General features: G+C 36.3%; 2 protein-coding genes across 6 annotated transcripts in view; one reads left to right on the top strand and one right to left on the bottom strand.

Annotated features, from left to right (window-relative positions):
* LOC121427793 overlaps positions 1–2,991 on the bottom strand; it is a 78,289-nt gene extending 75,298 nt beyond the window's left edge. For all 3 annotated transcript variants that reach the window (XM_041624356.1, XM_041624378.1, XM_041624371.1), the window contains exon 1: positions 2,863–2,991. The gene's annotated coding sequence lies outside the window, so the exon portion shown is untranslated. The remainder of the gene's footprint in view (positions 1–2,862) is intronic.
* Positions 2,992–7,220: 4,229 nt separating this feature from the next.
* Positions 7,221–17,940, top strand: part of LOC121427771 (DNA helicase MCM9-like) — a 28,956-nt gene continuing 18,236 nt past the window's right edge. Inside the window, exons 1-4 of one of the 3 annotated variants that reach the window (XM_041624330.1) lie at positions 7,221–7,388; positions 15,618–15,809; positions 16,104–16,200; positions 17,222–17,363. In XM_041624330.1, the coding sequence (XP_041480264.1) occupies positions 15,761–15,809; positions 16,104–16,200; positions 17,222–17,363 (288 nt within the window). In that variant the 5' untranslated portion in view covers positions 7,221–7,388; positions 15,618–15,760. Of the gene's footprint in view, positions 7,613–14,659; positions 14,680–15,617; positions 15,810–16,103; positions 16,201–17,221; positions 17,364–17,940 lie in introns of those variants that run through there. The other 2 variants (XM_041624339.1, XM_041624346.1) reach the window with 2 other exon arrangements.

Below are 17,940 nucleotides of genomic sequence, written 5' to 3'. Positions count from 1 at the left end.
ACAATGAATTGATCAGGAATAGTGAAAGGGGAATGAAACCTTTGGAACAAATAGGCTTGTATAGAAACAGAAAAATCAAAGAATAAGAATAAAGAAAGTTTGAGAAAAATCGGACAAATAATGAGAAAGTTATGAGCATTTGAATATTGCAATCACTAATGCTATGGAGATCCTCCTATTGGCAATGCGACAAGGATGTGTGATGTCACTGATGAACAACTTTCCCTTTGGTGGACTATAAAATACCCTCAAAATGTCTCTTTTTGCTTTTTCTTATGATGATACAAACTCTTTATCCATGATGTATTCTTAAAAAATATGTATTACATGCCCTCATGTAGAAAGAACACATGATATATGGATAGATGTGATAAAAGAGGCAATTCAAGTGAAATATATACTAAAGTAATGGGGAGAGTTGTTCACAAGTTACATCACGCATCTTTGTCGCATTGCCAATTTGCTATCTCCATAGCAATAGTGATCGCAATATTCAAATGCTCATAACTTTCTCATGATTTGTCCGATTTTTCTCAAACTTTTGTTGATCTGTTTCTTTGATTTTCTGTTTTCACACAAGCTATCTTGTTACAATGGTGTCATTCTCTTTTAGCTTACTTGCACTACTGGATTGTATTGCAAGGTATGATCTCCGTTGAATTTGATGATTGTTTTATATTGAACACTTTTCCATATTTTATGTTTTGAAAGTAATGTTATTGTTGTTCCAAGGAACACTTGAAGATTGAAATTAAATTTAAGTTCCTTAAAATATTGTCTCCATTGTTACTTTGTCTGAGTTCTGCACTTAAGAAGCTGCCACTGGACCAACAAGTCATCACACCCTCCCCATGGCAGTGACAGACAACGAAAATGCTATAAAATATTAAAAAGGTGCCCCAATGAGTCTGTGCAGTACCCCTTGTCTGCGCATACATGTGCGGTTTCTAACAAAGGAAGATACACAGCAACCACAAACATGTACATATACAGATAATATTCATTAGAAATTAAAAATGTGACTCTCACTCAATAAACAGAATGGTGGAAAAATATTGAATTTCAGGCATTTTATTACATTTCCTCAAAATTCCTATCAAGGAAATATTTAAATGGAAGATTGCCCATTTCATTGACATTTACAAAAGACGAAAGGGTCCTAATTAAAAGAAAATAACTTAAAAGATGTACATGTAAGATTAATGATTCATAATACTTATCGGCTGATGCAAGTATTTTTTTATCTACATGTAAGTCCGCACTGCTCATGTGGCGACAATAACAGATTGGGTAAAGTCAACGCTCATGCTCTTAATTATTTTTCTAATTTGTTCCTATTTATTGAATAAATACACCCACCATTAGTGGATTCGGGAGGTAAATATTGTTTGGCTCATTTACATTTTTTTTTCCGCCCCAGAAGCGTCTAGGCTAGAGCAATATTTTTATTGATATATCGGACGTCAGTCGTCGGCTTTACCTTTACTTACATCATTGGGTTTAGTACAGCCCCACCTCCCACACTTCGCGCAAATCGTACTCTAAACACATAGTGTTGACTCTTCGGGCAAAAATTACATCCTTCATAAAACAATTTAGTCTTAATTCTTTATACCAATGCAAATTTGACTTTAAACACATAGCTTCCTAGCGAAAATCGATGCCTTTTTTTCATTATTTTAGTATTTTTGACATCCTTATAACCTTACATATGTAACGTGCACTATCTTGAAAAGACATCCTTTCTACGTGTTTTTGGGGTCACGCATGGTATCCACTTGTCAATGTAAGTTTCATTCCTCCCTGAACATGTGGAATTCCAATATTTTAACATTTCGTGCTTCAGGCAAGGAGGTCCTAATCATCAAATTCGTAAGAATTGAAATATTGTACAATTCAAACAATAAAAAACAAAAGAAATATTGAGTGACATCATCGACTCTCTCATTTGGATGTACATGTAACTGGCTCGTTTATGTAACTACATGTATTTTGTTAAAACTAGGCCTAGGCCTAAGTTGAAAGGGGTAGAATACCTGAACAAGAACCAGACTTCAGACAGGATAGTTTTAGAGACACACAATAACATTAAAAGGCTTTATTCTACAGATAACTCATAACCAAGACCATAGCTTTAGCAGCTTTCCCAAAAGTCGCACTCCCCTCCCTTACATGTATCAAGCAGTCCTCAGTAATATATATGAAAGCTTCTAGTGCAAACAATACTGTATGCCTGTAAACCCTTACAAAGTGAAACTGAAATGTCATAACTTTCTTATTTTACATCTAATTTTGATGAAATTTTCCGCATTGTGATTTTCTCTATTGATTCAAATCAACAGTTTCCTGAAGTGGACTTGACCTTTAAATGTTTTAAATGTTTAAATGTTGTCTGTTAGACAATATTAATTACTGATTACTTATCAATGCACAGTTTTTGTTTAATCCAAAGACAAAAAAGAAGGCTTCAAGTTCAACAAAAATGAAGCTTTTGAACTAAAAAATTGAAGTTCAACTTCAAGTTCAAGCTTCATTTTTGTTACGTGTCCGGGCACCCAACCCCTAGTACTACTACTAGCCCTATATGCTCCCTAACCCTGGGTTATTTTGTCTTGTCTTTCTAGTTTCACTGACACCTTGGCGCGCTGGTGTGGCTTCACACAGAACCAGACCACGGGCATTTATTTTGAATTCGAACGCTGCGGTGCGGTGAGACCCCGGCCGGGGAGCACCGGGAAGATCTGTACCACGGCCCGGCACCGGACACCGGCACCAACACATTTACGTTCTGAACTTTAGTTGAGAGGCGTAAAGTATTTCGGCAATGCAATAGAGGTCGATTTATGAAATAGAGTAACTCACCAATAATGTACCGGTTGAAATTAACCAATAAACATAAGCTTACACGATACTTTGTTCGAACAGAACAGTCCAAAATAAGTTTACTCAAAAGTTGCACGAAGTTCAGTGCCGTGTGTCAAAATATGAAACTTTTTTGTAAACATCACGCGCGCGCGCGCACGAGTAATTAACGGTACGAGCGAAGCGAGCCAGCCATACCGGTATGTTTTCTTCATGGACCCTACCATATTTTCTTGCTCATATCATGGAGTTATGGAAGCTTAAAAGTGCCACCGAGATGTTGAGATAATTATCTCGGGAAGTCGACATCTTGATAGCAAAAGATAAGATGACGAGATCCTGGATCTCATCATGTCGACATCTTTTAGAAGAGATGATGAGATGACAAGATCCTGGATCTCATCATGTCAACATCTTTTAGAAGAGATGTTGAGATGACGAGATCCTGGATCTCATCATGTCGACATCTTGTAGAAGAGATGATGAGATGATCTTGTCATATCGACATCTCTTCTAAAGATGTTGACATGATGAGATCCAGGATCTTGTCATTTCATCATCTCTTCTACAAGATGTCAACATGATGAGATCCGGGATCTTGTCATCTCAACATCTCTTCTAAAAGATGTTGACATGATGAGATCCAGGATCTTGTCATCTCATCATCTCTTCTAAAAGATGTCGACATGATGAGATCCAGGATCTCGTCATCTTATCTTTTGCTATCAAGATGTCGACTTCCCGAGATAATTATCTCAACATCTCGGTGGCACTTTTAAGCTTCCATATCGAGTCCCTACATGCTCATATCATTATGAGTGGGATATGAGTACCGTAGCAGCGTGCGGAACTAGCCTCCGAAAGGGTCTAGAGATGGAGAATGAGGAAGGTGGATCAAGTGAGGTTGATCCAAGTCAATACGGTATATGATCCAAGTACTATAAATATCGACGAATCTCCCACCCCACACCAAATAAATAAGTAAATACCGTAAATACAATTTTGATTAAACAAAAAGATGATTGAAAAAATAACCAAAATCATTAGTGAATAAATAAATAAATAAATGAATAAACAAATAAATAAACGACTAAATGAATAGATGAATAAATAAATAAATAAATAAATAAATAAATAAATAAATAAATAAATAAATAAATAAATAAATAAATAAATAAATAAATAAATAAATGAATGAATGAATAAATAAATCAATCAATCAATCAATCAATCTAGATTCCTATTCGAAGCCTGCAGAGGGAATTATTACACAGAAATGGGATTGGGAGGGGGTGTTATTTGATGTTGAGATTCTCTAGATTTGGTATTGCTTATTGTTGAGACTTCCACAAAGTGGGAGCACTCTTTGAAAAGCTTTTTGAAAAAATCTGAAAGAATGAATGAATGAATGAATAAATGAATGAATGAATGAGTGAGTGAGTGAGAGAGTGAGTGAATGTGTGTGTGAGTGAGTGAGTGAAGGAATAAATGAATTACATAATAAGTTTAATAATTTAATAAATGGATAAATATATAGAAAAATTAATCAATTGATTAATTAGATAATTATCACTGGCGTACCAAACGGGGGAGGGGGCAGACTGCACCCACCCTCCCGACGAGTCACAACTCATGCAGGGGACGTATCCCTGCCCCCTGACGAGTCACAACTGATCCAGGGGACGTGCCCACATTTTTTTTTTTTTGAGAAGCCAAACTAATAATATGTTATGTAAAAATGCAAGAAATCCTTGATTTTGGGTTGAAGACCCTTTTCTTTTGGGGAGAGCTTGTCCAAAATTTTTCTGGTATGAAATTTTTTTGCGGACGAAATGTCCTCCAAAAAATTTGCCCCCCTTTTGGAAAATCCTAGGTACGCCAGTGTTAATTATAGATTGTCGTCTCTCACGCTGGGCTAATTTAATATGGCTAAATAGCTTCTGGTAGGGGCAGCGGAGAGAAGTTGAAAGTGGGGACACAGGGAAAAAAGAGCATTATCTTAAACATTGCCCGCATATAAAAAAAAATCTTTTTAAAAGTGGCACCGATTCGAGAAAGGGCACTTACAAGAAGGCAATGGGGGGCACTTGCTCGGACGGGTCCTTCTCAGGTGACGGGGCAAAAGCACGTTTGTGATGGGGAATATTTTGGTGTAACTTGGTACTGATACATGGCACTTGCTAACACAAAACGGGTCCTTCTCCGATGAAAAGGGCACAGAACACGTCCGTAGGCCTACGTCAAGGAACATTATTGGAGAAAAAATAATGCTGGCACTATACGAGAAAGGGCACTTGGTTGGTTACACCTAAAACGGTTCCTCTTTCGTCGATAAAAGGGGCACATGCATAAACGTTCGTGACGGGGGTATTTTTCTTGCGTGAAAAGGGCACCTTTTCAGAGCTTCAAAACGTGGGGGCACTGTGCCCACAGGATCGTTGCCCCTGGGTAGGGGAGACGGGGACAATATTGTAGCAAACTTTATTAAATTTGAATTATCATATTTAAATGTTCGTTCAAACCTAAATAAAAAAAAGATGCATATTCTGGATTGACATATATATAGTTTTGAATGAGTTAAACAATAATTTAGAAGCTATTATCGTTTTAAAACAAGAGGTCAAGTGTAGGCCTATTACAAAACTTGCCCCCAAAACAAGGGGTAATTGTAGTGCACCTATATATGGGGCAATAGTACAGTATATGACAAAAAGTGCTTATTGAATGTCCAGGTTTCAGGTCTGAAAATCAAAATTTGAGCTCGCGCTTCGTGCTCAGCGCGTTAATAAGTTATAGGTCTACAGGCCTATTATAAGGTCGGGATATTAAAAACTTGCACTTCGCGCTCTCATTTGATGACTGAGATAATATTCTATTCAGGAGTCACTGCAAAACAGCTAATGAGTAGGTTTACATATCCATCCAACTAATGATTACAAAATGTGCCTATAGACTAGTCTAGATTTCAGGTCGATATATTAAAAAGGGGTACACCAGGCTGAAAGCTTATCTAAATAAATATAGTAAAATCATGGTCCTAGGTCCATGGTAAAATTCACCGAGCAAAATGCTGAAATTTTCATAATCTGATAACAAAATAATTACAAACTTATTGACTTTTAAACTTTAGCAATATTCTGTGAAAACAGTCCTATCAGCCCGCCCAATGAATATTCATTTGGCGGGCTGATGAACGATGTCACCCCCACTTTCATTTTTCTCACGTGAAATGATAGGTATATTTCATTTTTTCAGAGGCGGTGGAACTTTCGTTTGGGGGGGGCGGGCAAAGCCCAAAAGGGCATTTTGGTGCAAACGGATATTTTCACCATGAGTTTATCACAAGTGAGAAGAAGTTGTGTGTTTTGTAATAATTAAGTTGAGCAAAGTTTTTTTGAAGCAAATTTCTGATTGATAAAATTTAGGTTTTATTTTTTTCGCGACGCGGCGCCTTTTTTTTCAAATCTGAAGTTGACTAGCTTTTTTGGTCAATTATGGACCTTAATACTATTAAAAGGGCATCCGAGTTACGGTTGTGAGCGCGAATCATGAGCTCAAACTTTTGGAAATTTCATGCAAAAACACATGAAAAGAAAAACATTCTGAGCAGTTTTTGAAATCATGAAAAGGGGATGTGAACATACAACTAAACAATCAATTACGCGGCGAACTGAAATTTTTAATATCCTGACCAGAAAAGGAACCTTTTAAAGAATGCATTTAGTGCATCATAAATAATATACGAGGGCTACGTATCTCACCAATCGAATGATGCGAGCACGAAGCTCGAGCTAAAAAAAATTGTGATATTCTTTCCAGAAAACACAGTAGGCATTAATTTATTTAACCATGAACAGAATGACATATACCTTTTGGTGCGAGCGCGAACCACAAGCCAAAAATCAAATTCCAACCTGTAAACTGGACATTCTATACATTGTAACAGGACGATTACCTTATACTTAATAATAATTGATGCGAGGGCGAGCCAAACATTTGGTGATTTTCTAGCCTAAAATTTATTCTATTTTAATTAAAAAACGGGATATTTCATTTTGAAAAAAAAGGGCATTCTCTATTTTGAAAAGGCATTTTTTTCTACGGGGAAATTTTATTTATTTATTTTCTATTTGGGGGGGGGATCCGGGGGGTACTCCCCCCCTCATTGAGTATCATGAAGACATGCACCGAACTGTCTCAACCGAATTAAGTATTATTAATGCTAATCTTTAAAATGTCATAACTTTGTTATTCCTCGTCCGAGAACAGTGGTCTGTTTGTCTGCCAAGAACGCCCTCTTCCGTTTCCCGCGTGACAAGTAAGCTTTTCAAAATGTTTTTTGGATTTGCATGCACAGTTAGTTGCAGGCCAGGCTAGGCAGCGGCTGAGTGAGAGGAGTTTTTGTTAAGTTATGTTGTTAGGCCGTTCCTGACCTGAAAATATTTAGATGGGTTCTGTAACGTTGAATTCATGTTGTGTAATCGATTCGAACTAGGACCTACATTCTTCCAAACTGATGCCTTGGTGTGAGTGAGATCAGCTTGTTTTCTAAATCTAATTCTTTGCGGCCCTCGCTAGCGCACATCAGCCGCCGCCGCCGGGCACGGACTGCCAAGGCCTTAGCCGCGAGGCCAGGGAACTCTTGTGTCGAGTCGAAGAAGACAAGTCCAACTCAAACTTCCAAGTCTTTGTTGAGCAGGGGCGCTAGATATAAACTCCTCAAAAAAAATCTGCAACTCAAGTTTGAAGGGTAATACATTTTAGTCATGTTAGTGTGCCATCAAAAGACAGCTGACAGCTCTTCTTCTGGAAACAGTACAGTCATGACTAGTCTTGAGGACGCAATGATGATGATTTTTTTAAATATGTCATATATTTCTTCATCAATGATGAAGAAATATATGACATATTTAAAAAAATCATCATTGCGTCCTCAAGACTAAGTCATGACTGTGAGTGTGATGACAGTCATGACAGTCCACCGTCTCACTTGTTCACTGCTACCACCCTTCCTGTGGGGAATCTAGAGGTAGGACTATGGTATGCCAATGTTGTATAGAGCACACACTTTAAAAAATCATTAAAATATCACTTTTGTGACCAAAATTACTACTTTCCATACAGTTGCAATTTATTTTTCATTAGTAACTTGGGAATATTTTTTTTCATTCACCAGAGCACTCAAAAACTTGAATTTTGGGCATATATTTGTGTACGCCCTCTATTGGTGGAAAGTAATATGGCAAGAAAATTTTCATTTTTTTATCTCTATTTTTAATTCAGAAAAAAATGATTTAAAGAATCAAATTTAAATAAGAGCCAAGTTGTATGAATAATAGGTGTAATGGAAACTGTCAGTGTAAAAAAATCAAACATTTGCCCCAAAGAAAAAGAGAAAATAAGCCAAACATTGCCACCCTTATTTTGCCACACATGGAGATATAACTGAGAACAAGGTTATATTATAACCTTGTTCATTAAATGAGTGCACCGTCTGGTGTATTGTCGTACTGGTGAAGTGCAGCGTGCAAGTGTATTATGTACATTATCCGATAAAAAATTTCTTACAGCGTGCAAGTAAAAACAAGCTCTGTTTCAATTCAAGGACTCAAGTAGTTTTTTTTTTATTTCTCGTACAGAGACAGCTCACGATCATGCATTGCAGCCGTCATTACGGGGCTAACATTAACAATGCATAATCTCTCTGACAGGGCTCATCAATTTTTGTCTTCATTTAAAAAATATACTAGTATAAAAAAGACAAAGGACTACCAAATTATTATTCCGTTTGGCCTTTGGCAAAAGTTAAAAAGGGGGGGGGGGAACTTATAAAGAAGAAGAAAAAAAAACAGTGACTTTATACTTTGGCTGTCGCACAACTCCCACTTCCCTGGTCTTTCCCGCTCAATCAATGAACAAGGTTATGATATAACCTGATATAACCTTGTTCTCAGTTACATCTCCATGTGTGGCAAAATAAGGATGGCAATGTTTGGCTTATTTTCTCTTTTTTATGGGACAAATTCGAGTTTTTGAGTGCTTTGGTGAATACAAAAAATAATATTCCCAAGTTACTAATGAAAAATAAATTGCAACTGTATGGAAAGGCTTATGCCGAAAGGGTGAGTGCTGCCGCGTTAGGGGGTGTTGACACTAACGCGAAGATTCGTCCAAAGGCCCCCCCCCCCAGGTTTGGCCGAAAGGGTATGTTGGGAGCGTTAGGGCGCGTCAGTGTCGACAACGCCCCCAAATGGCACAACCGGGGGGGGGAGGCTTTTCCCGAACCTTCGCGTTCAGTACACTCAGCAGCTAATTGTGAAGGCGTACGGCCTAGTACAGTACGGCCGGACGGCTAGGCAGGGCGAAGGCACGATCCGCTCATCGCTGCAGAAGCATATCTGGACAGTGGCGACAGAAATGATCCGAGTTTAAAGAAGTAGTCAGGCAGCATATGTCATGATTTACCGGCTACTTCGACAAATTGGCTAAGTCTGATTTTTCACTTTTATGTGATTGGTGACATCACAAGGATCAACTTTCAACTTGGTGACAAATTTCTAATGGTCATCTTGACCATGTGAGGGGTCAATAGGGGTCAATTTTTGGAATTGCCCCGATTGTGTCGAGTTATACATCGAATTGTTTGTCTGGTTATACTGAACAAAAAATTGTACACAATCATATACTCTTGACCTCCCGTAAAAAAGTTATGACCGGTAATAGCAAAAGGTCAACGAACTTTCGTTACATTGTATATATGGCAAATTACACTGAAGGTGTTAAGAAAGCTATTTTCCGGGGGGTTCTTTCTTTTCTTTTTCATTTTTGTACTTTTTTTTATTTTCGATTTTAATAAGTTCACCTTCAGAGGTCCTTATATCCAGAAGATATTAGGGTCAAGACAAGGTCAGGGAAAGGTCAAAAGGTCAACATTTAGCTAAAATACACTAAAAACGACTAGAATCGTAGAAGTCTCATTTTTTATGGGTTCTTTATTTTCAAAAGTCTGTATCTATAACATTAAATAAATTAAGATGTTTATTTAGGAACAAAATAGATTAACAGAGATAGACGTCGAATGCGTTTAGTGTGGTATCATGGTATTGCAGGAATACCTTGAAACAACTTGACAAACCCTTATGCCCTTAAAATTTTATCATCTTCATGATGTAATAAGTGCAACCAGCTCTTTCCGAGTTTCTTTTTTAAGGAAATCAATTTAAGTTCAATTCATTTTCAATTTAGTCTTTGATATGTAAATAAACATTTCCTTCATTGCTTTGTCAGAATATTTCAATCAACAGAAATTATTGTATTGTAGTAGGGTATAAGTGTAATACTACATGTATGTTAACAGAATAAACATCGATTGACCAGTGCCCCAGCTCCTAAGAAAGATGCATAACATTTCATTTGGATTAACTTAAGAATAATATTATGTGGTTTGGATTGAAGATGATATTATAAGTTGGGCTCCACTTGCTCCTTAATTAATTCAAAATGTGTGACGGTTATATTATTTCTGACAAAGAGGCAACATCATGCAGGCATGCGTATTGTAGAAGTGTATGTCAATTATGCTGATGTGATATATTCTGACCATTACTTGATCTCTGGAGCCAAGAAGGACTACATAATTCTGGTGTTGTGCTGTTCTGGGCTAATCATCGGGCCGCTTTTGCATATTGTAAAGATAAATTTATAGATTTCGTGCATACTTTTGGTCAATTATTATGTATCTTTCAGTTTAAAAAAGATGCAAGTTTTCACAATTTCTGGGGGCCGCTGCCACCTCCGCCCGCTGCGGCATGGGCGTGGTTTACTTCAATGAAATTTGATGTGATTATTCTTTCTGGCAACATCCAGGTAGTTCACAAAGTAGGAGAAAAAAACGACAAAAGAACAATCAGCATCTATGCATATCACTATCGTGAGAACAGGTATTAAGTTTAGATTCACGTCGTATGCTCTGGAAAAAAAACTTGATAAACACTTGATAAAATAGTAGGCCTTAAAGCCGTGTTAATGACAGCACAATCAGAAATATTGTGCAGTCCTTTTTGGCTCCAGAAATGGTCAGAATATATCACATCAGCATAATGGACACTAACGACTACAATGAGCATGCCTGAAAAATGTTGCCTCTTTGTTAGAAATAATATAACCGTCACTCGTTCCAATTAATCAAGGAACAATTGGAGCCCAACTTATCATATCATCCTCAATCCTAACCTCATTATCTTATTCGTAAGTTAAGTCAAATAAGATGTTGGGCATCTTTCTTTGGAGTATGGAGCACTGATCAATCGATGTGTTTATTAGCATAGTATTACACATATACCCCAGTACATTACAATATTTTCTGTTGATTAAAATATTCTGTACAAAGCAAATGGATGAAATGTTTCTTTACATATCAAAGACCGGTAAATTCGAAATGAAAAGAACTTGAATTGAGTTCCTAAATCAAGCAACTCGAAAAGAGCTGGTTGCACTTATAACGTCATGAAGATGATAGATTTTTATAGGTTTTGTCATTCGTTTCAAGGTATTCCTGCAATAAACCATGATACCACACTCAAACTATTCGACGTCTATCACTGTTTATCTATTTTTTTCCTAAATGAGCACATTTTACCCCCTTTTTATCTAATGGATAAAGTCTTCTTAGAGACTTTTCGAAATGAAGAACCTACTTCTAAATTCAAACCGCTTTTATAGTGTATTTTGGCTACCAATGAAAGTTTGTTGACCTCTTGACCTTTCCCTGACCTTGTCTTGACCCTTAATATCTTCTGGATAACGACTTCTGAAGATGAACTTATTAAAATAAGAAATAAAAAAGTACACACATGCAAAACAGAAAAAATGAAAATATTAGCTTTTTATCACCTTCAGTGTAATTTGCCATATAATATACAATGTAATGAAAGTTCGTTGACCTCTTGACATTTCCGGGCATAACTTTTTAATGGGAGGTCAAGAGTATATGGTTGTGTACACTTTATTGTTCAGTATAGCCAGACAAACAATTTGATATATGACTCAACACAATCGGGGCAATTCCAAAAATTGACCCCTATTGACCCAATTTTGACCCCTCACATGGTCAAGATGACCATTAGAAATTTGTCACCAAGTTGGAAGTTGTTCCTTATGATGTCACCAATCACATAAAAGTGAAAAATCAGACTTAGCCAATTTTTCGAAGTAGATGACATATGCTGCCTGACTAAAGCTTAACTTACCAAGAATCTTAACTTACCAAGAATCGAAATGAATCGTTGAAATGTCTTTAGAATATTTCAAGCAAGTACTTGCATCACTCTTTCTTGAAAAATGCATGATTCTGCGGAAAAGGAACTCAATTTCGTCGTATCACCGTTTCGACATTATCGTCACCAGAGACAATGTAGCGCGGCCTGCGTTCGGGCATTGCGCAATACAAGGGGATATATACTTAGAGAAGAAAAGACCACGACATGGCTGCAATGCACGAATAGCTCAATTGGTTGAGAGCGGCGCCTCGAAACCGGTGGTTGGAGGTTTGAACCCTCTTACTTCGATCGATGATTTTGTTTTTTATTTTTATTTTTTATTGCAATTCATTATTATTATTATTATTGTCATTTTATATTATGTTGATGATGAAGATTATGATGATGATAATCATCTGTGATATTTTATTATTATAATGATCATTATTATCATCGTTCTTATCTTTATTATTATTATTATTATTATTGTTATTATCACTATCATTATTATTACTATTATTATTATTATTATTAATATTATTATCATTATTATTCTTATCATTATTGTTATTATTATTATCATCATCATTAAGTATTATTTTTATCATTATTATAATTATTATTATTTTTTATTATTATTATGATCCATAGGACTAGTAACATGTTATTATTTGGATTAATTATTATAATTATTGTAATTAAAATAATTCCTTCGTTTTTTTTCTTTTCTTCTGCTTCTTCTTCTTCCTCTTCTTATTCCTCCTCTTCTTATTATCATTATTATTATCATTATTATTTTTATTATTATTATCATTAAGCATTTTTTATCATAATTATTATAATTATCATTATAATTATTATTTTTATTTTTATTATTATGATCCATAGGAGAAGGAGCATGCTATTTAGATTATTATTGTAATTAAAATAATTCCTTCGTTTTTTATTTTCTTCTTCTTCTTCTTCTTCTGCTTCTTCTTCTTTTTCTTCCTCTGCATCCCTCTTCCTCTCCTTCGTATTATTATAATTACTATCATTATAATTATTACTAAATTTGTATTTTTATAATTATCGTTGTCTGTGATATTTTTTTGTTATTGTTGTTCATCATTATCGTATACTCCTTCTTTTTCTTATACTACTTCTACTTCTTTTTCTTCTTCTTCCCTCTTCGTCTCCTTCATATTATAATTATTTTTTTGATATCATTATTAATCATTGTTGTTGGTGATATTATTTTTCTTGTTATTGTTGTTGTTCTTCATCATCATTATCTTATTCTCCTTCTCCTCCTCCTCCTCCTTCTTCTGCTTCTTTTTCTTCTTATTGTTATTGTAATTATTATCATAATTATTATTAATATTACCATTATTATTATTATTATCATCATTATTATTGTAATTATTATTATTATTGTTAGAATTATTATTATTATTATTAGAAACAAAATAAAACGCACCCTTTCGGCACTTCCGAGGGGGCTTTGGACGAATGGATGCGTTCCAGTGAATGCGACGTGACGTAACGCTCCAAGCGCACCCTTTCGGCCAAGCCGCGGGGGCTTTGGACGAATCTTCGCGTTAATGTCAACACACCCTAACGCGACATCACCCACCCTTTCGGCATAAGCCGTATGGAAATTAGTAATTTTGGTCACAAAAGTGATATTTTAATGATTTTTTAAAGTGTGTGCTATGTACAGCATTGGCATACCATAGTCCTACCTGTAGATTCACCACAGGCAGGGTGGTAGCATCTGTCCCTGTACAGATCGAGTTAGAAGTTTATAGAACTTTGGTCTCTGTAATTGGTGAGTGGAGCTACCTCGAGCGAAGTTCGTGCAGGCTCCACTCCACTACCGCTACACTACGCTCCACCTACCCGAACTTCGAGGCAGTGAACTTGATTGGATTTTTCGAGTGACAAAAGGTGGGATTTTATGGGGGGAAATATAAATTCATGCAACATCACGATCTTTAAAAACAATTAAAACTAATATTCTTATTTTACACAAGTTTCACTTCTTTTCCATGCTTCTATCAGTCTCAAAATTGGTGATTTAGAGCCAACATGGAGTTCCTTACACATTTTTGCTGCTGATTTCAAAACATCGCATCAGGATGCAATATGCGCGAGGTACTGCGTCCGGTCCGAGCTCAGACCTGGCCGGCCTCACGCGCATGCGATATATATTGAAATCGGCAGCGAAATGTTGATACATGTTAGGAACTTCATGTTGGCTCTAAATCACCAATTTTGAGACTTGATAGACGCATGGAGAAGAAGTGAAACTTTGTGTAAAGTAAGAATATTAGTCATAATTGTTTTTAAAGATCGTGATGTTGCATGAATTTTATATTTTCCCCCCATAAAATCCCACCTATTGTCACTCAGAATATCCGATCGAGTTCACCGTCTCGAAGTTCGGGTAGGTGGAGCGTAGTGTAGCTGTAGTGAAGTGGAGCCTGCACGAACTTCGCTTGAGGTAGAGTGGAGCCAACAGAGTTCAGCAGAACAACCAATATTATAACAGAGACCGAAGCTTTTAGTTTACATATAGGTAATGGAAAGCATGAAAACCCATCTGTTTAAAGTACAAATGACATCAGTTTCTATTGCCAACCACATTTTTGAAGTTTCTGACACATGCCGTTATCTTGGTGTGTTTCTCGACTCAAACATGACAATGGGTACTCGTATTCAATACATTTTTGAATCTGTACGGTATCAGTTACACAACATAGGGTTCCTACGCAAATATTTGACTCTTGACACAAAAGAGAAAATTGTTCATTCATTGATTTCATCTCGTCCTGATTTCAGCAATGCACTTATTTTATTCCACCACAGTCTCAAATTACTAGAAAAATTGCTGCTCGTGTAGTGACACTTCGTAACAAATTTTCCCACATCATTCCTGTCTGAAATCTTTACATTGGTTGCCCATGAGTGAACGTGTCAAATTAAAATACTGGTATACAAAAACAAAGTGGGGGAAAAGGGCATTCATCCATGCAGGGCCCTCACTATAGAATTCCCTCCCACGAGGGAAAGATAGCATGAGTGTCAAAACATTTAAAAATTAAGCTAACAACTTACCTCTTTTAACTCATTTTATTAATGATTTTCTGTTACTTTTAATTTTGTTTTCCTTCCCCCTTCACTTCTGCGCCTTGAGCATCTCTTACGAGATGGATGTGGCACCTAACACATTATTATTATAGTTCGAATTCTCAGAATCTCGGTCCTTTGCTTGGTGGCAAGACTTCCATATGTCCCCTCTGCCAAAGTGAACAAGAAATTTGACTAAATATTCACTTGGTCTGGTAAATTTAATATTGGCTTGGCACCAATTTTGCCTTGAATTATAGTAGTATGCAGGGCTTAATATGTTAGGAGAGCAATAATTGGCAAAGTCACAAAATAATTTCCATTAGAAGTGTACCTTTTTTATGATTTATTTAAAAAAAAACAAATGAATGTATCATACACCTACAGGTTGCAGACAAGGTCTAATCCTCAGTATGTCATCCCATGGAAGTGATAGTTGATTCACCCAGATAGAATACGAAGGACACAGGGAACAGTGTTCATGACAGCTGTTTCTTTTAACTGCCTTTAGGCATGTTTCATATGGAAAAATGGGGAGTAGAGAAGAATTTTCAACCTCTGAAAGAGAAGAATACATCAGTAAGTTTTCAAATTTATAAAGCTAAAAATGAATATTTTAATTTAGATCAGTTCACTATTTTGTTCTTGTATTCATCTATTTATTGTTTGAATGAATTATCAAATAATTCATTCATTTATTTGATTGAATTATCAATTTCATTTATTCAACATTGAAATGTTTATTCTTGTTTAATTCATATCATTTACAAGTAAGTCTTGTTTTTTATTTATTCATTCTCTCATCTTATTTCTAATGAAATTTGGATTTCAAGAGCTTAGTTGAACAAACCTGCATTTTCCCCTTTATCTTAGGTATCTTTGAGAGCTACAGTAAGGAGCAGCACAAAGGAGAGATTGAGAATATACTCCTCAAAGAAGATGAAAGTCAACATTATAGTATTCAGATTGAGTAGGTCATGCTGATATCTTTTGATGATGAATAGTTCTTAAACCACACGTTAAAGCAGGCGCGCATCCAGCCGGATTAGACACCATACCCTTTCAGCGGACATATCGTTTTTGAACAATAGTCAACCCCTCAAAGCTGTTGTGTCTTCTAATCTGGTTAGATCGCGCCTGCTCCAAACAGAGTGATTTTTATTCAGGTGTGTGTGTGTGGGGGGGGGGGGGTTGCAATAGCCAGGCAAACATTGATCTGATGATTTTTGGAGTATGCACAACATTATTTATGTTAACGGCACCTTATTTTGTGCTGTAAAAGTCAGTTTTTAATGTCTGCTGCTGAACCAAGTATAATGGTTGCAGATTATTGTAATAAAGTGAAGATTGTAATTCATCAATTTTCCCCCCTAGGAATCAGAGACATACAGTTTTAAATGATACCCCCTCCCATGTTGTTGGCATTAAATGCTTTGAGATGGTCCTTTGGCATCTAAGATTTTCAAGTTTGTAGGAGATTTCCTGGTCATATTTGTTTTAATACCCCAAATTTGCATGAGTGCAAAAAGCCAAATGGAACTGATTTGCATCTCTCAGTATGAAGCAAGAACTGTAGTTCAAACCCCCAGATGTAGAATAATAATAATCTGCATTTATATAGCGCTTAATACATCGGAACAACGTCTCTAAGCACTTTACAGACATATTACCCCGGTCATCGGATCCTTGCATGCCCGCATACAATGTATGCACCTTCTCCACTCCCTAGGGAGCATTCCAACAAGAGTTCCAAGACTCAATTGCTAGGCATACTACATATAGGCTTTCACATCCTACCTGGTACCCATTTAACATCTGGGTGGAGAGTGGCAAAGTGTGGATTAGCGCCTTGCCAAAGGATGCTAGGCCATGGTGGGATTCCAACACACGACCCTCTGATTACAAGGCGAGAGTCAGAACCGCTACACCACAACGCTTCCACAGAATAAACAGTCCTGGATGAAATTATTGTGTTTTTTTTCTTTTGACAGTGCTATGACATTGTTTGAGACTAATATGGAGGTGAGTGATCTGATCCTGAACAGTCCACTCATCACATTGCCATTACTAGACATAGCTCTTTCCAGGGTATCAATGGATGTTTTCAGGAACCATCTAGAAAAAGATAACATGGTAAGATCTCTTTCATCAATTGTTCTAGGTTGTATTTCTTCAAATATAATGGTCTTGGGGTTAGAGTTTTTAGATTGGATTAAGGTTATATGGTAAGGTATAGAGTTGAATCCAGGATTAAAATTTAGATTATTATTAGAGAAGAAAATTGATGGAGAACAATTCACATAGTATCATTGTGGTTCTTTTTGGGGAGACTTAAAGCAATATCTGTAATTGCCAAATCATGGGAAAATTTAATCATACAGAATTTGCAAAAGGCTTATTTGTTTTACACTTAATTATCTGTCCATCATGCAAGCTTATCGGACTAGTTTAATGAAAACTCGGAAAGCATGAATTTGACCGAACTCAATCCAAATTCTGAGAATCCTATTATCGTGATTGTTTACCCAAACACACGCTCTGTATTAAACATGCAAATATGTTCAAATTGAAAATGTAACTTTTATTCTGATTGATGAGTCTAATTATTCCTTCTCCCAGACCGTTCTAGAGATACCAGCACTGAATGATTACATAACACCGCATTAGGCTGCATTTAGGAGTATACTTTTGTGATTGCTTTTCCATATTA

This window comes from Lytechinus variegatus, chromosome 1 (genome assembly GCF_018143015.1).
Source record: "Lytechinus variegatus isolate NC3 chromosome 1, Lvar_3.0, whole genome shotgun sequence".
In the NCBI taxonomy this organism is placed as follows: Eukaryota; Metazoa; Echinodermata; class Echinoidea; order Temnopleuroida; family Toxopneustidae; genus Lytechinus; species Lytechinus variegatus.
The sequence above is the reverse complement of the archived record's forward strand: the minus strand, read 5'-3'. Positions and strand labels throughout refer to the sequence as shown.